The 18195-nt window shown below is 42.5% G+C and overlaps 1 protein-coding gene across 12 annotated transcripts in view; it reads left to right on the top strand.

The window, feature by feature from the left end:
- The window catches only part of ATXN1 (ataxin 1), a 209121-nt gene extending 193430 nt beyond the window's left edge, over positions 1–15691 (top strand). For 11 of the 12 annotated variants that reach the window (XM_053396830.1, XM_053396826.1, XM_053396831.1 and 8 more), the window contains 2 exons: positions 572–2609; positions 6425–15691. In XM_053396830.1, coding sequence (XP_053252805.1) covers positions 729–2609; positions 6425–6955 — 2412 coding nt within the window. In that variant the 5' untranslated portion in view covers positions 572–728 and the 3' untranslated portion in view covers positions 6956–15691. The remainder of the gene's footprint in view (positions 1–571; positions 2610–6424) is intronic. The other variant, XM_053396834.1, reaches the window with a different exon arrangement.
- Positions 15692–18195: the final 2504 nt, after the last annotated feature.

Below are 18195 nucleotides of genomic sequence, written 5' to 3'. Positions count from 1 at the left end.
AGCTAGTCTTCAGAGGCAAACTGCCTATGACTGTGTAGGTCAGTGCTTTCCAAACTTGGGTCTCCAGTTGTTTTTGGACTACAACTCCCATCATCCCTAGCTAGCAGGACCAGTGGTCAAGGATGATGGAAGTTGTTGTCCAAAAACAGCTGGAGACCCAAGTTTGGGAAACACTGGTGTAGTTAATACATCAACACCAATATTAGTAGCCATTGATAGCCTTATGCTCTTATGAGGAAGAGGACAATAACCTGATAGTATATTATGTTTACTGTAAATGTGCCTGGGATAGCATCCTAAGGGATTCACCCTTGAAAATTCTGCCTCCAGGTATGTGTTGAGGGGGGAAATAAATTTTGATTAACCTAGTGTCTTAATTGCAGCATACAGCATCCTCTTGTTTTTTTGTTTTGTTTTTTACGGCATGGCTGTAGACCTACTAGTTGAAATTCTGAACAAATGCACTGCTCCTGATTTTAATACTCATTTTCTTTTATTTTTCCCTTACTGCTAATGTTTTGATTTACCCTTCTCCCTTTCTTTTTCTCTCTTCCTCTCCCTCTCCCTCCAGAGCAGCTTGTTGGCGGAGTGTGCTCACAGGGAGATGATTCCTCATGAAGTCTCTGGATCCCCTTCAGACATCAAATGTGACTTTCCACTTAGCAGACTGAAATCGGAGCCAGCCAGGCAGTGAAGCCACAGAAGCGGAGGGCAGGGGCCGGTGAAAAATGAAATCCAACCAGGAGAGGAGCAACGAAAGCCTGCCGCCCAAGAAGCGAGAGATCCCTGCCACCAGCCTGCCTTCCGAGGTGAAGCCGTTAGTTCTGGCCAGTGAAAACCACCGAGCGGACAACTTAACATGGCTCTCCAGCACAGTCAGCAGCCAGAGCAGCCTGGGTGGGAGAGGCAGGCCTGGAGGGACCTCGGCGGAAGCTGGTTCACAACATGGAATAGGTTTACACAAATCGCTGTCTGCAGGAGTAGATTATTCCCCACCTAGCGCTCCTAGGTCTGTTCCAGCCACCACCACCACAGTTTACCCGCCTGCACTTTCTCAGGCAGGGACACCTGTCTCCCCAGTGCAGTACGCACACCTGCAGCACACTTTCCAGTTTGTAGGGCCCCCGTATAGCGGACCATACGCCGGATTCATCCCCTCCCCACTGATTTCCCCGACAGCCAATTCTGCAACCAGCACGGCGGCCTCTGCCACTGCTGTTGCCACCACTCCATCCCAGCGTTCTCAGCTGGAGGCTTATTCCACTTTGCTGGCCAGCATGAGCAGCCTAAACCAGCAAGGGCACAAAGTTGAGCCGCATCTCGTTCGGGCGCCCGGGTTGATCACAGCAGGGTCCCCTCCACCGACCCAGCAAAACCAGTACGTCCACATTTCCAGCTCTCCACAAGGCTCAGTTAGGAACGTCTCTCCTCCAGCCATCCCAGTCCATTTGCATCCACACCAGGCAGTGATTCCTCATGCGTTTGCCCTTGGCCCCTCCTCCCAGGTGGTGGTGCAATATGCAGATTCTGGCGGCCATTTTGTCACTCGGGAGTCCTCCAAGAAGTCTGAGAGCGGCAGGCTGCAGGCTATGCAAGCAAAAGAAATACTGAACGGGGAAATAGAGAAGAGCAGGCGTTACGGCATCTCGCCATCCTCAGAAGTGAGTCTCGTCAAATCAGGCAATAAACCATCTCCTCATCATTATGAGGCCAGGCACGTGGTGGTCCATTCGGGTCCTGCTGATTATATTGCACGCGATTCCACCAGTGTCCGGTCCTCTGTTATGGTTGTTCCCAATAGCAGCACACCTACTGCAGACATGGAGGTCCAACAAACCACCAATAGAGAAACACCTCCCTTGGCCCTCAACGAAAAGGGAAGCTTGCACTTAGGAAAAACAGCCCACCGATCCTATGCTTTATCTCCGCAACAGACTATGGGCCACGAAGGGGTGAAAGCAGTTGCCACTTTGTCCCCTCACACAGTCATTCAGACCACCCACAGCGCCTCAGAGCACCTCCCCGTTGGGTTGCCTGCTGCGGCCTTCTACACTGGGACTCAGCCACCGGTAATTGGCTACCTAAGCAGTCAACAGCAAGCCTTTGGCTATCCTGGAAATCTGCCACAGCACCTGGTGATCCCAGGCACTCAGCCCCTCCTAATACCGGTAGGCAATGCAGATCTCGACTCAACAGGGGTTCCTCCTGCTATCGCCACTTCATCTCCCCAGTTGGCAGCAGTGCCTCACACGTTTGTCACAACCGCCATTCCAAAAAGCGAGCATTTCAACGCCGAGTCGCTAGCAAGTCAACCAGCTTACCAGGCAGCCGTTGTGCAGGCCCAGATCCACCTCCCCCTGATCCAGCCTGTACCTTCTTCAGCAGCTGCTCCTTCTACACTGCCTCCTTACTTCATGAAAGGGTCTATCATTCAGTTGGCCAACGGAGAGCTGAAGAAGGTAGAAGATTTGAAAACAGAAGACTTTATACAGAGTGCAGAAATTAGCAGTGACCTGAAAATAGACTCCAGCACCGTGGAAAGGGTTGATGACAGCCATACTCCAGGCATTGCCATGATACAGTTTGCAGTTGGAGAGCACCGAGCACAGGTAATAAATGGGCTGGGGAAAGGAGGGGCTATTCAGTTGACTGGATATCCTTTCTCACAATGTCTTAAGTCTCTTAGGAGCACAGAAGGGCTAGCACGTGGTAGTGTGGAAGAGATTTTCAAAATGGCATTCCAGTGGCTTAATAACTGAGGAAGAGCAATGGCATATGTTGCAAAGTAGAAGTGGTTGCTGAGTGACTAAAAGTTTCAAGGTTCCTTAATGTGTGTGGATGTAACAATGGACCTCTAAATTAGGATTGTCAACATTTTCCCAAGAGATAAGTTCTTCTCCCTTTAGCAGCTGCAGAACTTGCCCTGTTCACTCATGAGGATGCCGCCGTATGAAATTCTTCTCCTGGACCTATAATAAGCTGTACCATTCAATGGAACGTTGTGTTTTCACTTACAGAGAAATGTACAACCAAAAATTCAGCCGTATCTGTGAAAACCATACGATAAGTTTCAGCCTAGCCCATCCCCTCCATGTCTTTTAATGTTGCTGTACTAGCATCCTGATGCTGTCACCTCTGCAGCAGCAGCAGAGGTGGGGAGGCAGATGCCGGTGTATTCTCTTCATGCTCACAAATACCATCAGTAAAAGTGGCAGGTCAGGAAAGCTTTCCTTTCAGGAGTGGAGAGTGCCATCGTCTGGTAGAAAGGATGATGACCTCCATTTAAGTGTCACCTTATGCAGGAGCCTATCAAAATCTAGCTGACATCATCTTACTTAAAATACTCCACCAGCTGTGTTTCTCACAAGGGACGCTTCCAGAATTTAGAGCAAGTCGTGTAGAGAGATACGATTAAAACGTGGGTTTAATTTACGTTTCCTGTAGATTCTAGGGCTTTGGGTCCCTTCTGTATCAGTCATGTTTTCTGTAGTAGCAGCTAGTCTCCTGGTGGATGTGGTTTGTTTTGTTTTTGTTTGACTGTTTGATTAACTAGTTGAAACCTCGACTTGGTAGATCACTATTTTGTCTTGTGTTTGAATTTGAAATGTCTGCTGAGTGCATAGTCTGGCACAACCTTTTCAGTTTAAGAGAGACAGCATTTTTGTTGCATAATGGCTAAGGATGTGAGCCGGGAAGCCCATTTCAAATGCTGGTGCAGCCCAGGAGCTCCTTAAGGTGGCCTTCTAGGTGTGTCTTGCCTTAGCCTTCCCCCTGCCACCTGCAATTTAGAGAAAAGGTGTTCCCTCCTCACACTCTCAGTTTAGAAGCCAGGATTTGGAGGGGAAAGTGCCGGTACTGCATACCAGTGAGTACTACCAGGAACTATGGCTGCTGCCTTATAGATGTTAAGCAAGTCTCATATGCCTACAGGGCAATAGTACTCAGATGCTGTGCCTGTGTTACGTCCCCATTTCTCCCTGGGAGTCTTTATCATGGCCCATTAATGTCTTTCCCCTCCTCACTGGCCAGTTTTATGCCAGGCTCCTTACATCCTGGAAGTTTGATGTCAAACAGCTCGTTACAGGAAGCAAAATATGACTTCGGTACAGTGGTACCTCGGGTTAAGAACTTAATTCGTTCTGGAGGTCTGTTCTTAACCTGAAACTGTTCTTAACCTGAGGTACCACTTTAGCTAATGGGGCCTCCTGCTGCCCCTGCCGCGCAATTTCTGTTCTCATCCTGAAGCAAAGTTCTTAACCCAAGGTACTATTTCTGGGTTAGCGAAGTCTGTAACCTGAAGCGTCTGTAACCTGAGGTAGCACTGTAAACCATGAATTTCTCTTCCTTTCTCCTTCTCCGCCCCCTTGTGAGCTTGTGGTTCTAAAGGTTTTTAAAGCATACATATGTTCCACATTATTGGTATGTTGTATAGGAGGGAGAGCAGCGTTGTTGATCATATCTACAACAGAATATCTCCTTTCACATTCATTGATGATTAAACTTTCCCCAGGAGCCATTTATTTGATATCCTCCTTTTAAAAGTATGCTGCGTTTCATATATTACATGTCTGGGGTTTTTAATATATATTCAGTTTTTGAAAGGGGGGATATTTTGACTGCAGTGAGTCTTTTAGTCAGCATATACCAGGACTGACCAGCGTGGTACCTTTCAGATGTTGCTGCATCTCAAGTCTCACAATTCCTGAGTCTTGGCCATTCTGGCAAGGACCAATGGGAGTTGGAGCCTAACAGCATCCAGAGCAAAAACCACCTTAGCTATCCCTGGCATAGACAAATGGTATCCTGACCTACTTTGGGTGAACGCTGTTATGAATAAGAAGTTAGGGCCTAGGCAGGCAAAAAGGTGCGATGAAAAATGAAGAGGGATAGGAAAAGCAACTGAATTTCTAGAGCAAGGGGACGTTGCCCAATGCCCCATCCTGGCCCTGTTCTCCAGTTCTGTAATAGCAGATTCACTTTCTTATGGGCATTTTTTAAAGTAAAATTAAAAACCTGTGTGTTTTAATAGAGCGAGCAGTGCAGTTATTTGAATGTCGACTCATTAATAAAAAATAATAAATAAAGAATTTAAATGAATGTCAACTCATTAGTGAGTTCAAAGCGGTTTACTCCCAAGTCCCAGGTAAGTGGATATAAGATTGCCACCTAAATGTATACCAGGATTGCATTAGCTTACTGGTTGCTGAAATAAATAGAACCCCAAAATCACATTTGAGTTACAGAATTGACTGAGGTTTTATTCAGGTTCCAAGACTATCTATATTGTGTTCATTGCCACACAATCACTTTTAGATGAGAGGAACTGCTTGTGTTTCCCAGGAGAGGACGAAGAATTAGGCTTCTTTCTGAACTATCCCCTAGCCGCAGCTTGTATTAATTAACCTACAGAGAATCTCTCTTGGGATTAATCCCTGTGGAACAGAAGCGGCTTATGAAATTGCTTTTAATGAATGCAGTTGGTTAGCATGGAAAGCAGCCGCAGGTCTGTAGCTTCTGCAGCTGTTTGCTGCGAAACTGGGGGGGGGGGCTGTTTTCACCCCAGAGGAGTGAGGTGTGCTGGAGTACCTTGGGCTGGATACTGCTCTGCTGAAGAAAATGCAAGGGAGGTAGATGAAGTGTTTTAAAAACTCCCCAAGAGGAGTAGCAAAAGTTGGCAGTTTGGTCCCTAGCTTCTTCACTGTCCCCTTCTGCATACCAAAAGGCATAGAGCCCATATTTTATGCCAGCTGGGAGAAAAATGCCCAGCTACCTTCTAGACTGATGTAAAGGTGACTTCAGCCATTCTCCCCGCCACCCGGCCTCAAGCTTATTTTAATTTATTTTTTTCACAAAACAAAAACATGTAATTGCATTACATATTTTCCATAGTTAGAGTTCCCTTATTTCAGTTTTAGAAAATCATTTAGATAACCTCTACAAATATCTTTTTGAGTAGTGGGTAATGGGAAATCTCTTCCATGGGAAATAAATGGATGCTACGCCATGTTGGACTTGTCTCTTTTGGAAGTATCTTGTGGGGCAGGCAAGTCTCTCTGAGAAGGCCACATCCCACCCACCATTAAAATGGTAGATTCCTGGGTAGTTCTGATTTACTTTTCCACTGCTGGGCCGCAGTCAGAAGAAAACCTATTAGTTCTTTAGGACCTTTAACACAACTTGAGCTACGGTCTAGTATGAGGAGTGCCAAGGCTGGGTTAGGCTGCAAAGCTTGTTTTGCAGTAATAGAAATAACCCCCAACTCTCTCTGAACCCGCCCCACCCCTCTTCTCTTTAAAAGAGGTTTCTGCTTTGGTTAAACTCAGCTGTGGTATTCAGATGAACATTTTCAGATTAATGTGTTTTCTCTCCCTTTCTTTGTCTCTCCTCCTTTCCCCTCCCACCCTCATTTCCTTCATCCCTGCAGGTCAGTGTTGAAGTCTTGGTAGAATATCCTTTTTTTGTATTTGGACAAGGTTGGTCATCCTGCTGCCCTGAGAGAACAAGCCAGCTCTTTGATTTGCCATGTTCCAAACTCTCTGTTGGGGACGTCTGCATATCACTTACACTCAAGAATCTGAAGAACGGCTCCGTCAAAAAGGGCCAGTCCATGGACTCAACTAGCATCTTGCTGAAGCACTCTAAGAATGACAGTCTAACTGGTAGTAGACATAGGTATGCAGAGCAGGAAAACGGGATTGATCAGGGAAGTGCAAAGATGTCATCTGAGAATGGTGAACTGAAGTTTCCAGACAAAATAGGATTGCCTGCAGCATCTTTGCTCACCAAATCAGAACCCAGCAAGCCCACGGCAACGAGGAAGAGGAGGTGGTCTGCCCCCGAAACACGGAAATTAGAGAAGTCAGAAGAGGAGCCACCGTTGACTCTCCCCAAACCTTCTTTTATTCCTCAGGAGGTTAAGATTTGCATTGAAGGGCGATCCAATGTAGGCAAGTGAAGTCTGTTTAGGGAAAAGGAAATTAGGCTACCCCTTGTCATTTTTATCCAGATTACTGTACTGTAGGCTAAAATAACCCAGTATTTACATGTTATCATCTTATTTTAGGTTTATGTTATAACCTTGTTGTTATAGTTGCAGCTGGTATTATGCAGGAGACTGGTGCATACTCCCCACACCCCTCAAGTGTTCATTGGTGATTATTTTTATCGGGAGCTACAGAAAGGGGCAGTATCTGCTTCATCCCCACCCTTTGTGGAAGCAAATGTTGTTGCCATGACTCCTGTTTCTCCACCACTTCAAGCAGAATAAGCCTTGGCTGTCTTTGGCGAGGGGATGGGAAGGGAGGGAAGTGTACCAGAGACAAACACTAATGTCTGATTCATTGGGAGGGCAGAAGTCCCATGGCAGCGTGGCTTGGTCCTTCTCTCAGCTAGCAGCTGTTGGGAGGCCAATCCAGAGGCAGTATCAGAGAAACATCAGAGAAACTCTGAGGCTTGTACCGTAAAACCACTTTTTAAATTCCTCCCCGCCCCTCCGAAGTTTGCCACATATTTCCCATCTCCCCACCCCCCACTCCAACTACATCCTCTGCCCCACAATGGGAGCCTGACTGCACTATTTTTTATTATCGTTCTCAGAGGCTGCCATACAGACATTTCATCTCCACTTGCTAGTACAGCTGCATTGCAAGGGCGCAGCGAACGCTCCTTGCTTTGCTAACACTGGGAATTTCTTCAAAGTAGGACATTGTTGCCACAGGCCTAGCAAACTCTGGGAGATCCCTGCATGGGCTCATCATCATTGCTTCTGTACAGGGTCAGAGAGAGAGTTTTGCCACTGACATTTGCTTCCACATGCACTGCCCCTTTGGGAGAGTGGACATAACAGTTGTTTGCATTTTAGGTTGCAAATACTTGTCTTTTAACTTTAGTACTGTTTTTAGTTCCTGACTATGGACAACTAGTGCCACTTTTTTTTCAAATTTCAGTGTGACACAAGGAAGTGGATGTCGAAGATGAACATAGAATGTCTTTAAGCACTTAAAATGCTGTTTCACACTTTCGTTGCCGAACATCTTGGCTTAACACTCAGCAAGTACTGTATCTCATTTTAATCTCTTCAATGAGAGAGAGAGGAAAAGAAAAGAAAACCGATCTCTTCAACACTGTTAAACTACATGCAAACTATGTAGAGGGTTGTTGTTTTTTTCACAAGCAAGATGTTGAAAGTTTTTCATGTGGTTTCAAAGGGATGAATGTGAATTATGAACTGGTATGTGACAGTCATTGTCCACGAGGACTACTTAATAGGAGGCACTTTTAAAACTTTAATGCTTGTGAAAGAGTTAAAGGCATATGCGAGCTGACAGATAATAAAAGAATAAGAGAGAGTATAAAAGAAAGAGAAGGAAAAAAAATCATTATTGTCCAGTGTTTTTGAAAAAGATGGACTTTAAAGAATCTTGCAATTTGCACATCTTGAGTTTATCATTTGTGTGGTATTCCTGCAGTTTTTACCTAATAATTTTTGGGAAAGGGAGAGGGACTGAAGAAGCTTAAACAAATGTAGCAATTACTTACTAACCTGCCTAAACTCTAGGCCATTTTTATAGGGTTAGGTTTCCTTTCAACCTTTTTATTTTCTTACCATATCTGTCACCCTGAACCAGGACAAAGTCTGAGAATTTCTCTTCAGATTTGCTCAGTTTCCATAAGAGAGATTTTGACACAGAAGCAAGTTTTGGTTTTTCATTTTACTTCTAATCCTTCGTTATTTTATTATTGTGAATACTACTCTTTGTTACTTTGAAGAACTTCCTTTTCCATTAGTAGTACAATGTAGATGTCAAAAGTTTGGTACAAAACAGGACAATGGGTAGAAAGTTTACCCAGTTAAGCTCTTTTATTCTTGGCAGTGTTACTGTTCCCACAAATCTGAAACAAATTCAAGAGTGGATCTAGAGGTCCTAACTCCTGCTGATTTCTGTGGCTTCCATCTTGAAACCAATTCCTGACAGAGCCACATTAATGCCCTAGTGACTACTCACAGACAAGTGATCTGATGACACCCGCCTATGAATAATTCACATTAATAAAGACACAGCTAAGTCCAGTTAATTAAAATACTGCATTAATTTTTGAAGCTTTAAGATTAGGATCTCCTGATGAGATACTATGGGCATTTTCACACACAAGGCTTAATTTGGGCTCTCCTTGAGTTGGTCTATAATGTGAATCTAAAATTGATGTTGGGACGTTCTATCCATGTTAACATTGTTCTCATGTGGTACAGATATTATATGAGAGCTCAAATACGGGCTTAGCATTGTGTATGAAAATGGCATAAGAAGTTATTAACATCAGTTGTTTTCTCCTTTTCAGGGGTGGGTGGGTATGAATCCTCTTCTTCCCCCACTTGCAATTACTTTAGGATGCAATCCTTCTTATCAGGGGTGGGCGGGTGGACATGAGTTTTCTTCTTTCCCCACTTGCAATTATTCTTGGATGCAAACTAAAGCCAGGGCATGTTGCCTGGGTAAACAGAGGCTGCTTACCCCTGATTTGTTTTCCATTATCATTCCGCATGCCTTAGGGTAGCCACTATCCTCAAAGCGGCCTTGTCCGGGGAATGAATGAAGCAGAAAAGGCCAATTCGAACACCCCTGGCACTCAGGTGAAGGGTAAGCTGTGACCTCAGTCTCAGCTCAGCCAATATTTAGTTGAGATACTTGCCCAACGGGAGTTCATCTCCCTTGATCGATACTTGGACTGTGAATGTGGCTTTGCTGGTTGCGTTCGGCCTCTGCAAATCTGAGGCCCTTTCAGATCAAGAATCGAAATTACAGATATCAGAACAGAACCCAGAATGAACAGATTCCTCCAATGTTCATTCCTCATCTTTTGCTTAAATATAATACGTTTTAAGGAGAAAAAAATAACTACCATTCTACCCTTCCCTTCAATTCTTATGTCTCTTTGTTTGTTACTTGAACCTTAGCTCACACCAGAACTAATCATTTTTGTACCATTTTCTGGGGTGCACCAAAAATGTGTTTAAGTTTTAAAATAGCTTGAAATCTGTCTTGAATTGAATTGAATTGTAACCTCTCAGTAATTTACCAAATAGCTGAGCAGGTTCATCCTCACAATCACACTGCTTATTTAGTGCTGTAATTATTTTTTTTCAACATTTCTGCTCAGAGAACTTGCTTAATCTTCCATAAACTCTGCTCAGGGCACTTTCAATTTATTGTTTATTGGAGTTTTATTTTGGCTTCTTTTTTTGTTTGTTTGTTGTTTTGTTTTTCGTTTCAACCTCTGACGGCAAGAGGACTAGAGAGACAGGGGGCAAAAAAATCCCTATTTCGTTCCCATCAGTACCACTATTTTCACATGTACTCGGAGAGCATCAAACATAAAAGGAAGCAGGGATCATGAAACTGACCGTATCTATAAAACTAACACTAACAAGTAAAAAAAAAAAATTCAACAACAGTAATAATAATAATTAAAGGTTGGAGCAATAGGAATGTATTTTGTTCACTGCTTGCATTGCAGACTTAGAATCCTGCAGTTGTTGCTTCCTTCCAAACATTGTTCCCCTTTGTTGTTTGCTTTTTTTTTTAGCATGTGCAATATTTTATGTGCCAATTTAAGATTCACCCACAGGGTGATGGCTTGACCTTCCCACCCCCCTTTTGTGTGTGTTTAAATCTAGGGCCCTAAACTTCCCTCCATGATAGGCACAGAGCCTTTCTGGGTGCAAATATGTTTGGCACACATGGAGCAAGGGCTCTGCACAGCTCTTGATTCTACTCTACCTGGCCTCCACATTCAAAGCAGGGTGGGAAATCTAGATAGAGGGGGCGGGAAATAGATAATATTCCTCCCTGGGAGGACTTTAAAGGTGGAGAGGATGGCCCTGGGGTGGGAGAGATTCTGTGAATACAAGCAATTATAAACTGCTTGGATGAGAGCCAGCAGTCTTCTGCAGCCTCACCATGTCGCATTTTTATGCCCGTAACTATTACTAAACCATCTTCTTTATTGTTGATAAAATTTAGCCCTGTGCAGAGGAGGAAGAACACATGCTGCACACTGTTCTTCTTAACTCTCCGTGACCAAGGAAAAAGTTCATTTGGCTGCTGGAACACCCCAAGTTGCGTTTCTTGGTTGTGGTAAGGAACGGATAATTTGTGGGCCAGTTCTGTGACGTTTTTATGTGCCGCATTTTTGAAAATGGCTCGAGGTGAGTTCTGGTCCTGCTGATGTCTGCAGTTAGGGCTCTGTTGAGTCCTCTGTCCTCCTCACCAATTGGAATAGGATTTGAGTCTTGGGCTTCTAAAGTGCCTTAGTTTGTTTTGGAAAAGGCACCTAATTTCAAGTGAAAAATTCTTTTAACCCCATTGGGTTGCTCCTATAAACTCTCATTCACAGAATCGCTCCCTTCCCACTTCCTTCTCACGGATTAAATAGCAATTGGCGGGCACGGAGAACATGTTAAGGTTAATTTCGTTGTAAGAGGCCTCTCTGTACAGTGTCTACATGGCAATATTAACTGACACCAGTCTTTCCTCTTTGTTTTTGTACCAGACCTGTTTTAGTTTACAGCAAAACTCATACAATCACCAATAAAATTAGTCAGGGCAAAGAAAAAGAAAAAACCAGAACCTCTTTATAGGAATTTCTAAATAAATATATCTATATCTATATATCTATATCTATGTATAAAATGACTGTTCCTTGTAGTGTTTAACTTAGATGTCATTTCAATTTGTTTGGGCTACATCATGAGGGTTTCAGAGTGCGATGTCACTTACCTCGTATCCTGTAAGTTATACCTGGACTATTCTGTGTTGTGTTTTTTATTCCCTCCCATGCATCTTCCTTCCCCACCCCCGTTGCCCTTTCCTGGAAGAAAAAAAAATGCATGTCTTATCCCTCTATTTTAATCCTGGTGTCACTTTTGAATTGGTGGGAGGAGGGCAGTTTTGAGCCAGGAAGTGACATCACTACTCGTTTCCCTAAATCAAGGAACATTTTGAAACCTTTCACACCTCTTACTCAGGGATGGGGCTGGCGTGTGGTACACTGAGGTGACCAGAAGGAGCACTTTTTCTGCTCTGGAGTAGGGATGTTCAATTCCAAGGAGACGTTTGGATTTCCTGCATGGTCGTGGATTAACTTCCCAGATTTATCATGTAGATTGCAACATAAAGCAGCAGGTCTAGTGTGAACTGTAGCTTTCAGTTGTGGGGAAAAAATGCTCTGTGAACAGTGGCTTGTTTTGCTTTGATATGTTGCCAAGCAATTGGGGGGTGGGGCGGGATCACAACAATGATATTGTTTGAGTAGGAAATGAGAGTGCTATCTTGAAGTCAATCGCATAATGTTTCTTGTTTCCAGACATTGGTTTCTAAACATTTTTTAAAAAATAAAAATGATGCCATATACATCCAGGCCACAGTGTTGCAAATCTTTACACCATCAGACTCAATCCTACAAGGGAGTAGTTGTGGTTCTCCAAATTCTTTGAATATGTAGGGCCATCTTTTTTGAGATCCTGAATCTATCTGCGCTGAACAATATATTCTTAGACCAGTCCATTCAAAAACGATGCTTTTAAATTCATGGCTAGGCCCTCTCTCCCTCTCACTTTGCAGCATTGGAGCTATCATAACTTGGGGTGCATTATTTCAGATGTTGCCACCCGCCGAACTTTGGTGTGTTTGGGTGCCTGTGACTTTTAACCTTCTCATAAGCACGTCATTTCACCTTTAATGGCAACAGTGTGGTTATCATTTATTTTTTTCAGAACACATCAGAGAAATTACTACTCACGAGCTGTGTGGGCTTACCCACAAGCAGTTCGGAAATAATGAAATGGGCAACCAAAGCAGCCGTTATGTGACCCAAACTGCAAAGGTAACAGAACACACTAGTAATTGCCTGCCTGGATTGACACTGTTGGCTTTGTGGCATCCGTCCATGGGTTGAAATCCAAAAGTACCCTTCTGCGTGTGGAAGATGTTTTTTGTGTGCATGAAAGGGCTGTTTTACAGCTCTCATGCAAGTAGAAGAATGCAAATGACCATAGAACCTACCTTATTATCATCCCATACGAACAATTCTGCTATTGCTTGCACAAGTGAACTAGTGGCTCTCTTCCTTTTTTTGCTCACAGTTCATTGGATCCCGCCCCTGATTTTTATCTGCTTTAAGAAAACTGAGTCCTCTTGTGTCACATCCACTATGAACTGAACTCTGTTAACAGCAATATGTGACCTGCACTTTCTTTTTCTGTCCCCATCGCCACAGGTAGCAGTGCTGTCCAACTTAGGGACAGGCACTGTGATAGCGTGAAGATAAGGGAAATTGTTCTATATGTTTTTAAGCAGAATGTGGTTAGTGCTTTTGCTTTTTTTATGTTTAACCCTGGCAATTCCTGAAAAATAAGATAAATGAATAGTGTCCCAAATTGTGACTGTTGTTTTTTGAGAGCACAGGACTATTCTGTTGATTTCTTTCGTAGTTTCCAAGAGCAGTATTCTGTTTTTCTGTTGATAGGGAAATTCCAAACAAGTTGCACACTTCTACTCCAGAGTTCAATTTCTTTTACATAGACGACCTCGCTTCAGACATGTTACCTTACTGATAGGATCTTTACTTGTAGCACTATTAACTCGTGGGAATATTTTTTTACGTGAACCTAATTTGATGAGAAGCTTAAACAAACTTTTTTGAAGCACTCACATTGAGAGGAGTACAGGTAATGTTTTTTAAAAAAAATTGCACAAAAGAAACATGAATGTTGGAATGATTCATTCAGTGTTTGAAAAGCGATGGATATGTTGAAATAGTGTGTTGTTTGTAAAAATGAAATAAAAGTACAAAAGCCGAGAAAGGGTGAAAGTTACATGTTATTTGTATATAGAAAACTCTCACGTCTAGGTGATCCGATTGTATTGGTTCTGGCTGGAAAGAAATGCTAATTAACAGGTTTTTCAAAGACAACTATGCTTACTTTTGTATTTGTATTACATGAATCCCGTTGTTGGGGCAGGGGAGAATGATTCACCATCATGCTACAATTTGTCCCCTTTTCAATTTTGATTTTGAACTTGATTAGGAAGTCTTAACTCCTTCTAGGGATGGTGATCTATATGTCTTCTGCACTTCCTGTTCTTTATCTTTTTTTTATTTTTAAGAAAAAGAACCCAAAGAATTTAATACTGAACAAGAAGTGCTTGTCACCAGGGGTTCTTGAACCACAAAAAGGCAAGAAGGAATGAGCAATTTGTTTCTCATAATTCCACATAACCTCTCACAGAGCACGCACGCAAACCTCATTGACGCCTGGAGGTATTGAAGACATGATTTAAGTTACTCTAGCAGTTTTGCAGAAAGTTTTGAATTTTTTCATTTGGTTTGATATATAAAATATATATTACTAGCACACACACAAAAACCTGAAGGGAATTTAGGAATATAAATATTTCTGGGGTAAAGGTGTAAAATTAATTTATAATAGGGAGTCCTTAAAAGGGGCTGGGGGCTGATTGATAGTTGTCTGAATCCTTCTCCCCTTCCAGTCTGTAGTAATAATCCCAAGTTTCTGTTCTTGCATTAAATATGGAGGGGGGATATAATTCTATATTCAAATGGCCCCTTCAGGTGCAGAAAGATGGCCTCTCACACAATAAAATGAAGTGCATTTGGTCAAGGAGTGCTTCTACAATGGGGATTGCAAAATCTGTGGTTTTTCTCATTGTGCTCGGAAAGGACTCGAGTCTTCCACTGAGAATGAATCAGAGGCTTCACCCAAGGTTGCTTTTGTTTGTTCATTTTCCTTTTGCTTGATTGAAGCTCTTGTTCACTTTTTCCTCAGCCATACAATAGGCAGCCATTGGAGGTGTCGTCTGCAATAGGACTTAACTCACTGGTGCTGGAACTGCTGTATAATACTGCAAGTCACCTTCACTGAGGTCTGTGACAAGTGACGCTATAGAGGTCCAGATCATAGGCACTTGCCACTTTCAAAGGGGTGTGTGTGTGTTTGGGGGTGGCTAGTGAACTGTTGTACAGCCACTGAATGCTTAGTCTAGGAAACTTTGGGGCTGCAATCATCCTTCAAATGTGTTGATTTTGTTGAGTTATAAAACTAGTAGAGGGAGACCAACTTATACCAGCAGAAGAGCTGGCCACCAAGAGAGTGCTCTGAAAATTAGAAGTCTTTCAGTGTATATATGTGCAATTCCTCTTGAGATTGCTATCTCCATAGAGAGATTACATTTCAAAATGGCTGCCAATAAATCTTCACCAACCTGAAGCCAAAGCCAAAGGAGGAACAAAATAAGTACAGATATTCATTGCCCAGAGAAATGATAACAGTTCTGATACATGTTGAACATTTTAAGACTGTATAGCTGGCAGAAGATAAAACCTTCCGATTGATTGATCTAGATGTAAATTTGGCCTACATACTTGAGAAGTAGACTGATAGTTTAGATTTACTTGCAAACTGTTCTGTGTCTATTTAAGTTTAACCCCAGAAGGCAGTCCTTAAGTACTTGAAAGGCCTCAAAATGTTGTTTCTGGGCAATAAAAATCTGCACTTACTTAGCTGGTTGGAGTTCTCATGTTTTCTATTGTATTCCAGAACTGTTGCCTCTCAAATTATTCTATTAGGATACGAAGCTTATCTTTGGTTACTCCCAACAGCCAATACTAAAAATACCTTTAAAAAAAATATACGTAACATCACTAAATACTTGTCTTTCTGATGCATCTAAATAGGGAACTTTGAGGCCCTTACTTTCAATTTGGTAGCAATCTTGTCAACATTACAAGCATCCAGCAAGTTCTTGAGGAAAGAAGCATTGCAAAGTCAGTAGGTGGTTCATATTGGCTTCTTTCCCTTATTCAAATGACTGAAAAATACACTTTCAATGTCCTGCCTAGTGTTGGCATAGGAAAAGGGGTATCATAGCTTTATGCTGAGGTCATATTGGGCTGCAATGGCCAGTACAAAGGAGAAATGTGGAGGGAATAATGTTTTGCACCTTATAGAAAAGAGGAGAAAAAATTTAAGTGCATACAGACATAGGTAAGAGCTTTTATTGTGACAAGAGAACCTTTTTCCATATGCGTGCATACTCTCTGTAATTCCAGTGTAAAATATTGTACTTGCACTAGCTTTTTTAAAACAAATATAAAAAATGGAAGAATTCATATTCTATTTTCTAATCGTGGTGTGTCTATTTGTAGGATACACTCGCGTCTGTTTATTGAATTTTATGGTCCCTTTCTTTGATGGTGCTTGCAGGTTTTCTAGGTAGAAATTATTTCATTATTATAATAAAACAATGTTTGATTCAAAATTTGAACAAAATTGTTTTAAAGAAATTGTCTGTATACCAGTACAAGTTTATTGTTTCAGTATACTCGTACTAATAAAAATAACAGTGCCAATTGCAAATAAGTGTTCTTTGTTGTGTATGAATTAAGAAAGAGGTGGGAGTCAGTTTGTTTCATTTTTTTAAATAGCAGTTTGTCCATATGAAAGTTTGAGGTTCATCTTTGTGACAAGGAGGTTTTTTTTAAAAAAATAGAATAATAAAACATATTTATTTTTTTCCATAATAAAATATACACAGAAGTTGATGCATATTGTATATAATTGCCATTCTGTTTTATATAAATCACAGTTCAATTCTATTTTCCAGTCCCCTACCACACACCCAAATTCAGAAACTGGAACTTTAGTCATATAATGCATGCATAGTATGATTGCGCATTCTGAATTCATTTAGAGCTCATTCTGTTGCATTAATTATCTTTGTATTCATGCATCCTTAAGAATATGATACTTTGACATTTTATCCAGTTGTGTGTGATTTCAGTGGCTGCATCCAAATTGTATGTACCTTGAGGACTTGCTTTCCTAAAATCAAGGAAGAATGGAGGTAAGGGGAGGGGAGTGCAGATATTGTTGGGCTGTATGGTTCAATTTCCTTTAGGATGTTTATAGCAGTAGGGTCACTGGCAGAGCACAGAGCTTCAAGTATGACTTCCGGCAAGACCTTTCTGTGCAGTGTGGATCTGCAGCTGCCATGCCAAGAAGGGAGGCAGGACACAGTTAACTTCCCTAGGGGTCTGCTCACAAGGTAAGGGGACCCACTCACATAATACTGCAATATCCTCAGGTGGGGTTTAGGCTGGTGCTTGCTAAACAGGGATTCAAAACCACCTCCAGATGTTGGGCCTCAACCCCAGTTAACAATGGCGGTGGCCAGGGATGATGGGAGGTAGAGTCTTCAACATTTGGGAAGGCCAAAGATTACTACTAGCAGAAACTTCTCCCTTTCTTAGGTTATGATGAGTGATAGGGCAGAGTGTCTTAAGGCAATTGCTTCCCACACCACTGCAATAATGTAAGAACTGGCCTCCCTGGTGTGGCTTTTCCTGTCAATGCAATATTCTACATTGATTTAAAAAGTATCTGCACATTTCTACCAGATATATATGCATTATTTGTAAGGCATCCATTCTCTGCTTGCACAGGCATCTAGTACAATCTCACCACATGCTATTCAATTAGGTTTAAATAATTTTTTTAAGCGGGTCATTTCAGCTGCTCTTCTTGGTTCTCTTTCATGTGAAACCAGAAGTGTCTTAAGCAGGTACGTTGGTTTTAAAATACCATTGCATTGCAAGGTCATGAGAGATGTCCAGCCAATTTGAGGGTGGGAGCAGGCGTACCTAAATTTCCATTCTGCAGAATTTTAACACTTTTAGAATGATGGTGGAAACATAACCAAATCCAAACGTATCAAGTGTTGCAAAGCAATGGGAAAGGTGATTCTGTTCTAGGAGGAATGTTAGGAATAGTTTGTTTCAAATAGAGAATGTATGTTTTTAAGAATCATATTCCTGTTTTATATTTAACGGTAAAGGTACCCCTGCCTGTACGGGCCAGTCGTGTCCGACTCTAGGGTTGTGCGCCCATCTCACTCAAGAGGCTGAGGGCCAGCGCTGTCCAGAGACACTTCCGGGTCACGTGGCCAGCGTGACGAAGCTGCTCTGGTGAGCCAGAGCCGCACACAGAAATGCCGTTTACCTTCCCACTAGTAAGCGGTCCCTATTTATCTACTTGCACCCGGGGGTGCTTTCGAACTGCTAGGTTGGCAGGCGCTGGGACCGAACAACGTGAGCGCACCCCGCCACGGGGATTCGAAC

The sequence above is a fragment of the Podarcis raffonei genome, chromosome 7, assembly GCF_027172205.1.
Source record: "Podarcis raffonei isolate rPodRaf1 chromosome 7, rPodRaf1.pri, whole genome shotgun sequence".
Classification (NCBI taxonomy): Eukaryota; Metazoa; Chordata; class Lepidosauria; order Squamata; family Lacertidae; genus Podarcis; species Podarcis raffonei.
The sequence above is the reverse complement of the archived record's forward strand: the minus strand, read 5'-3'. Positions and strand labels throughout refer to the sequence as shown.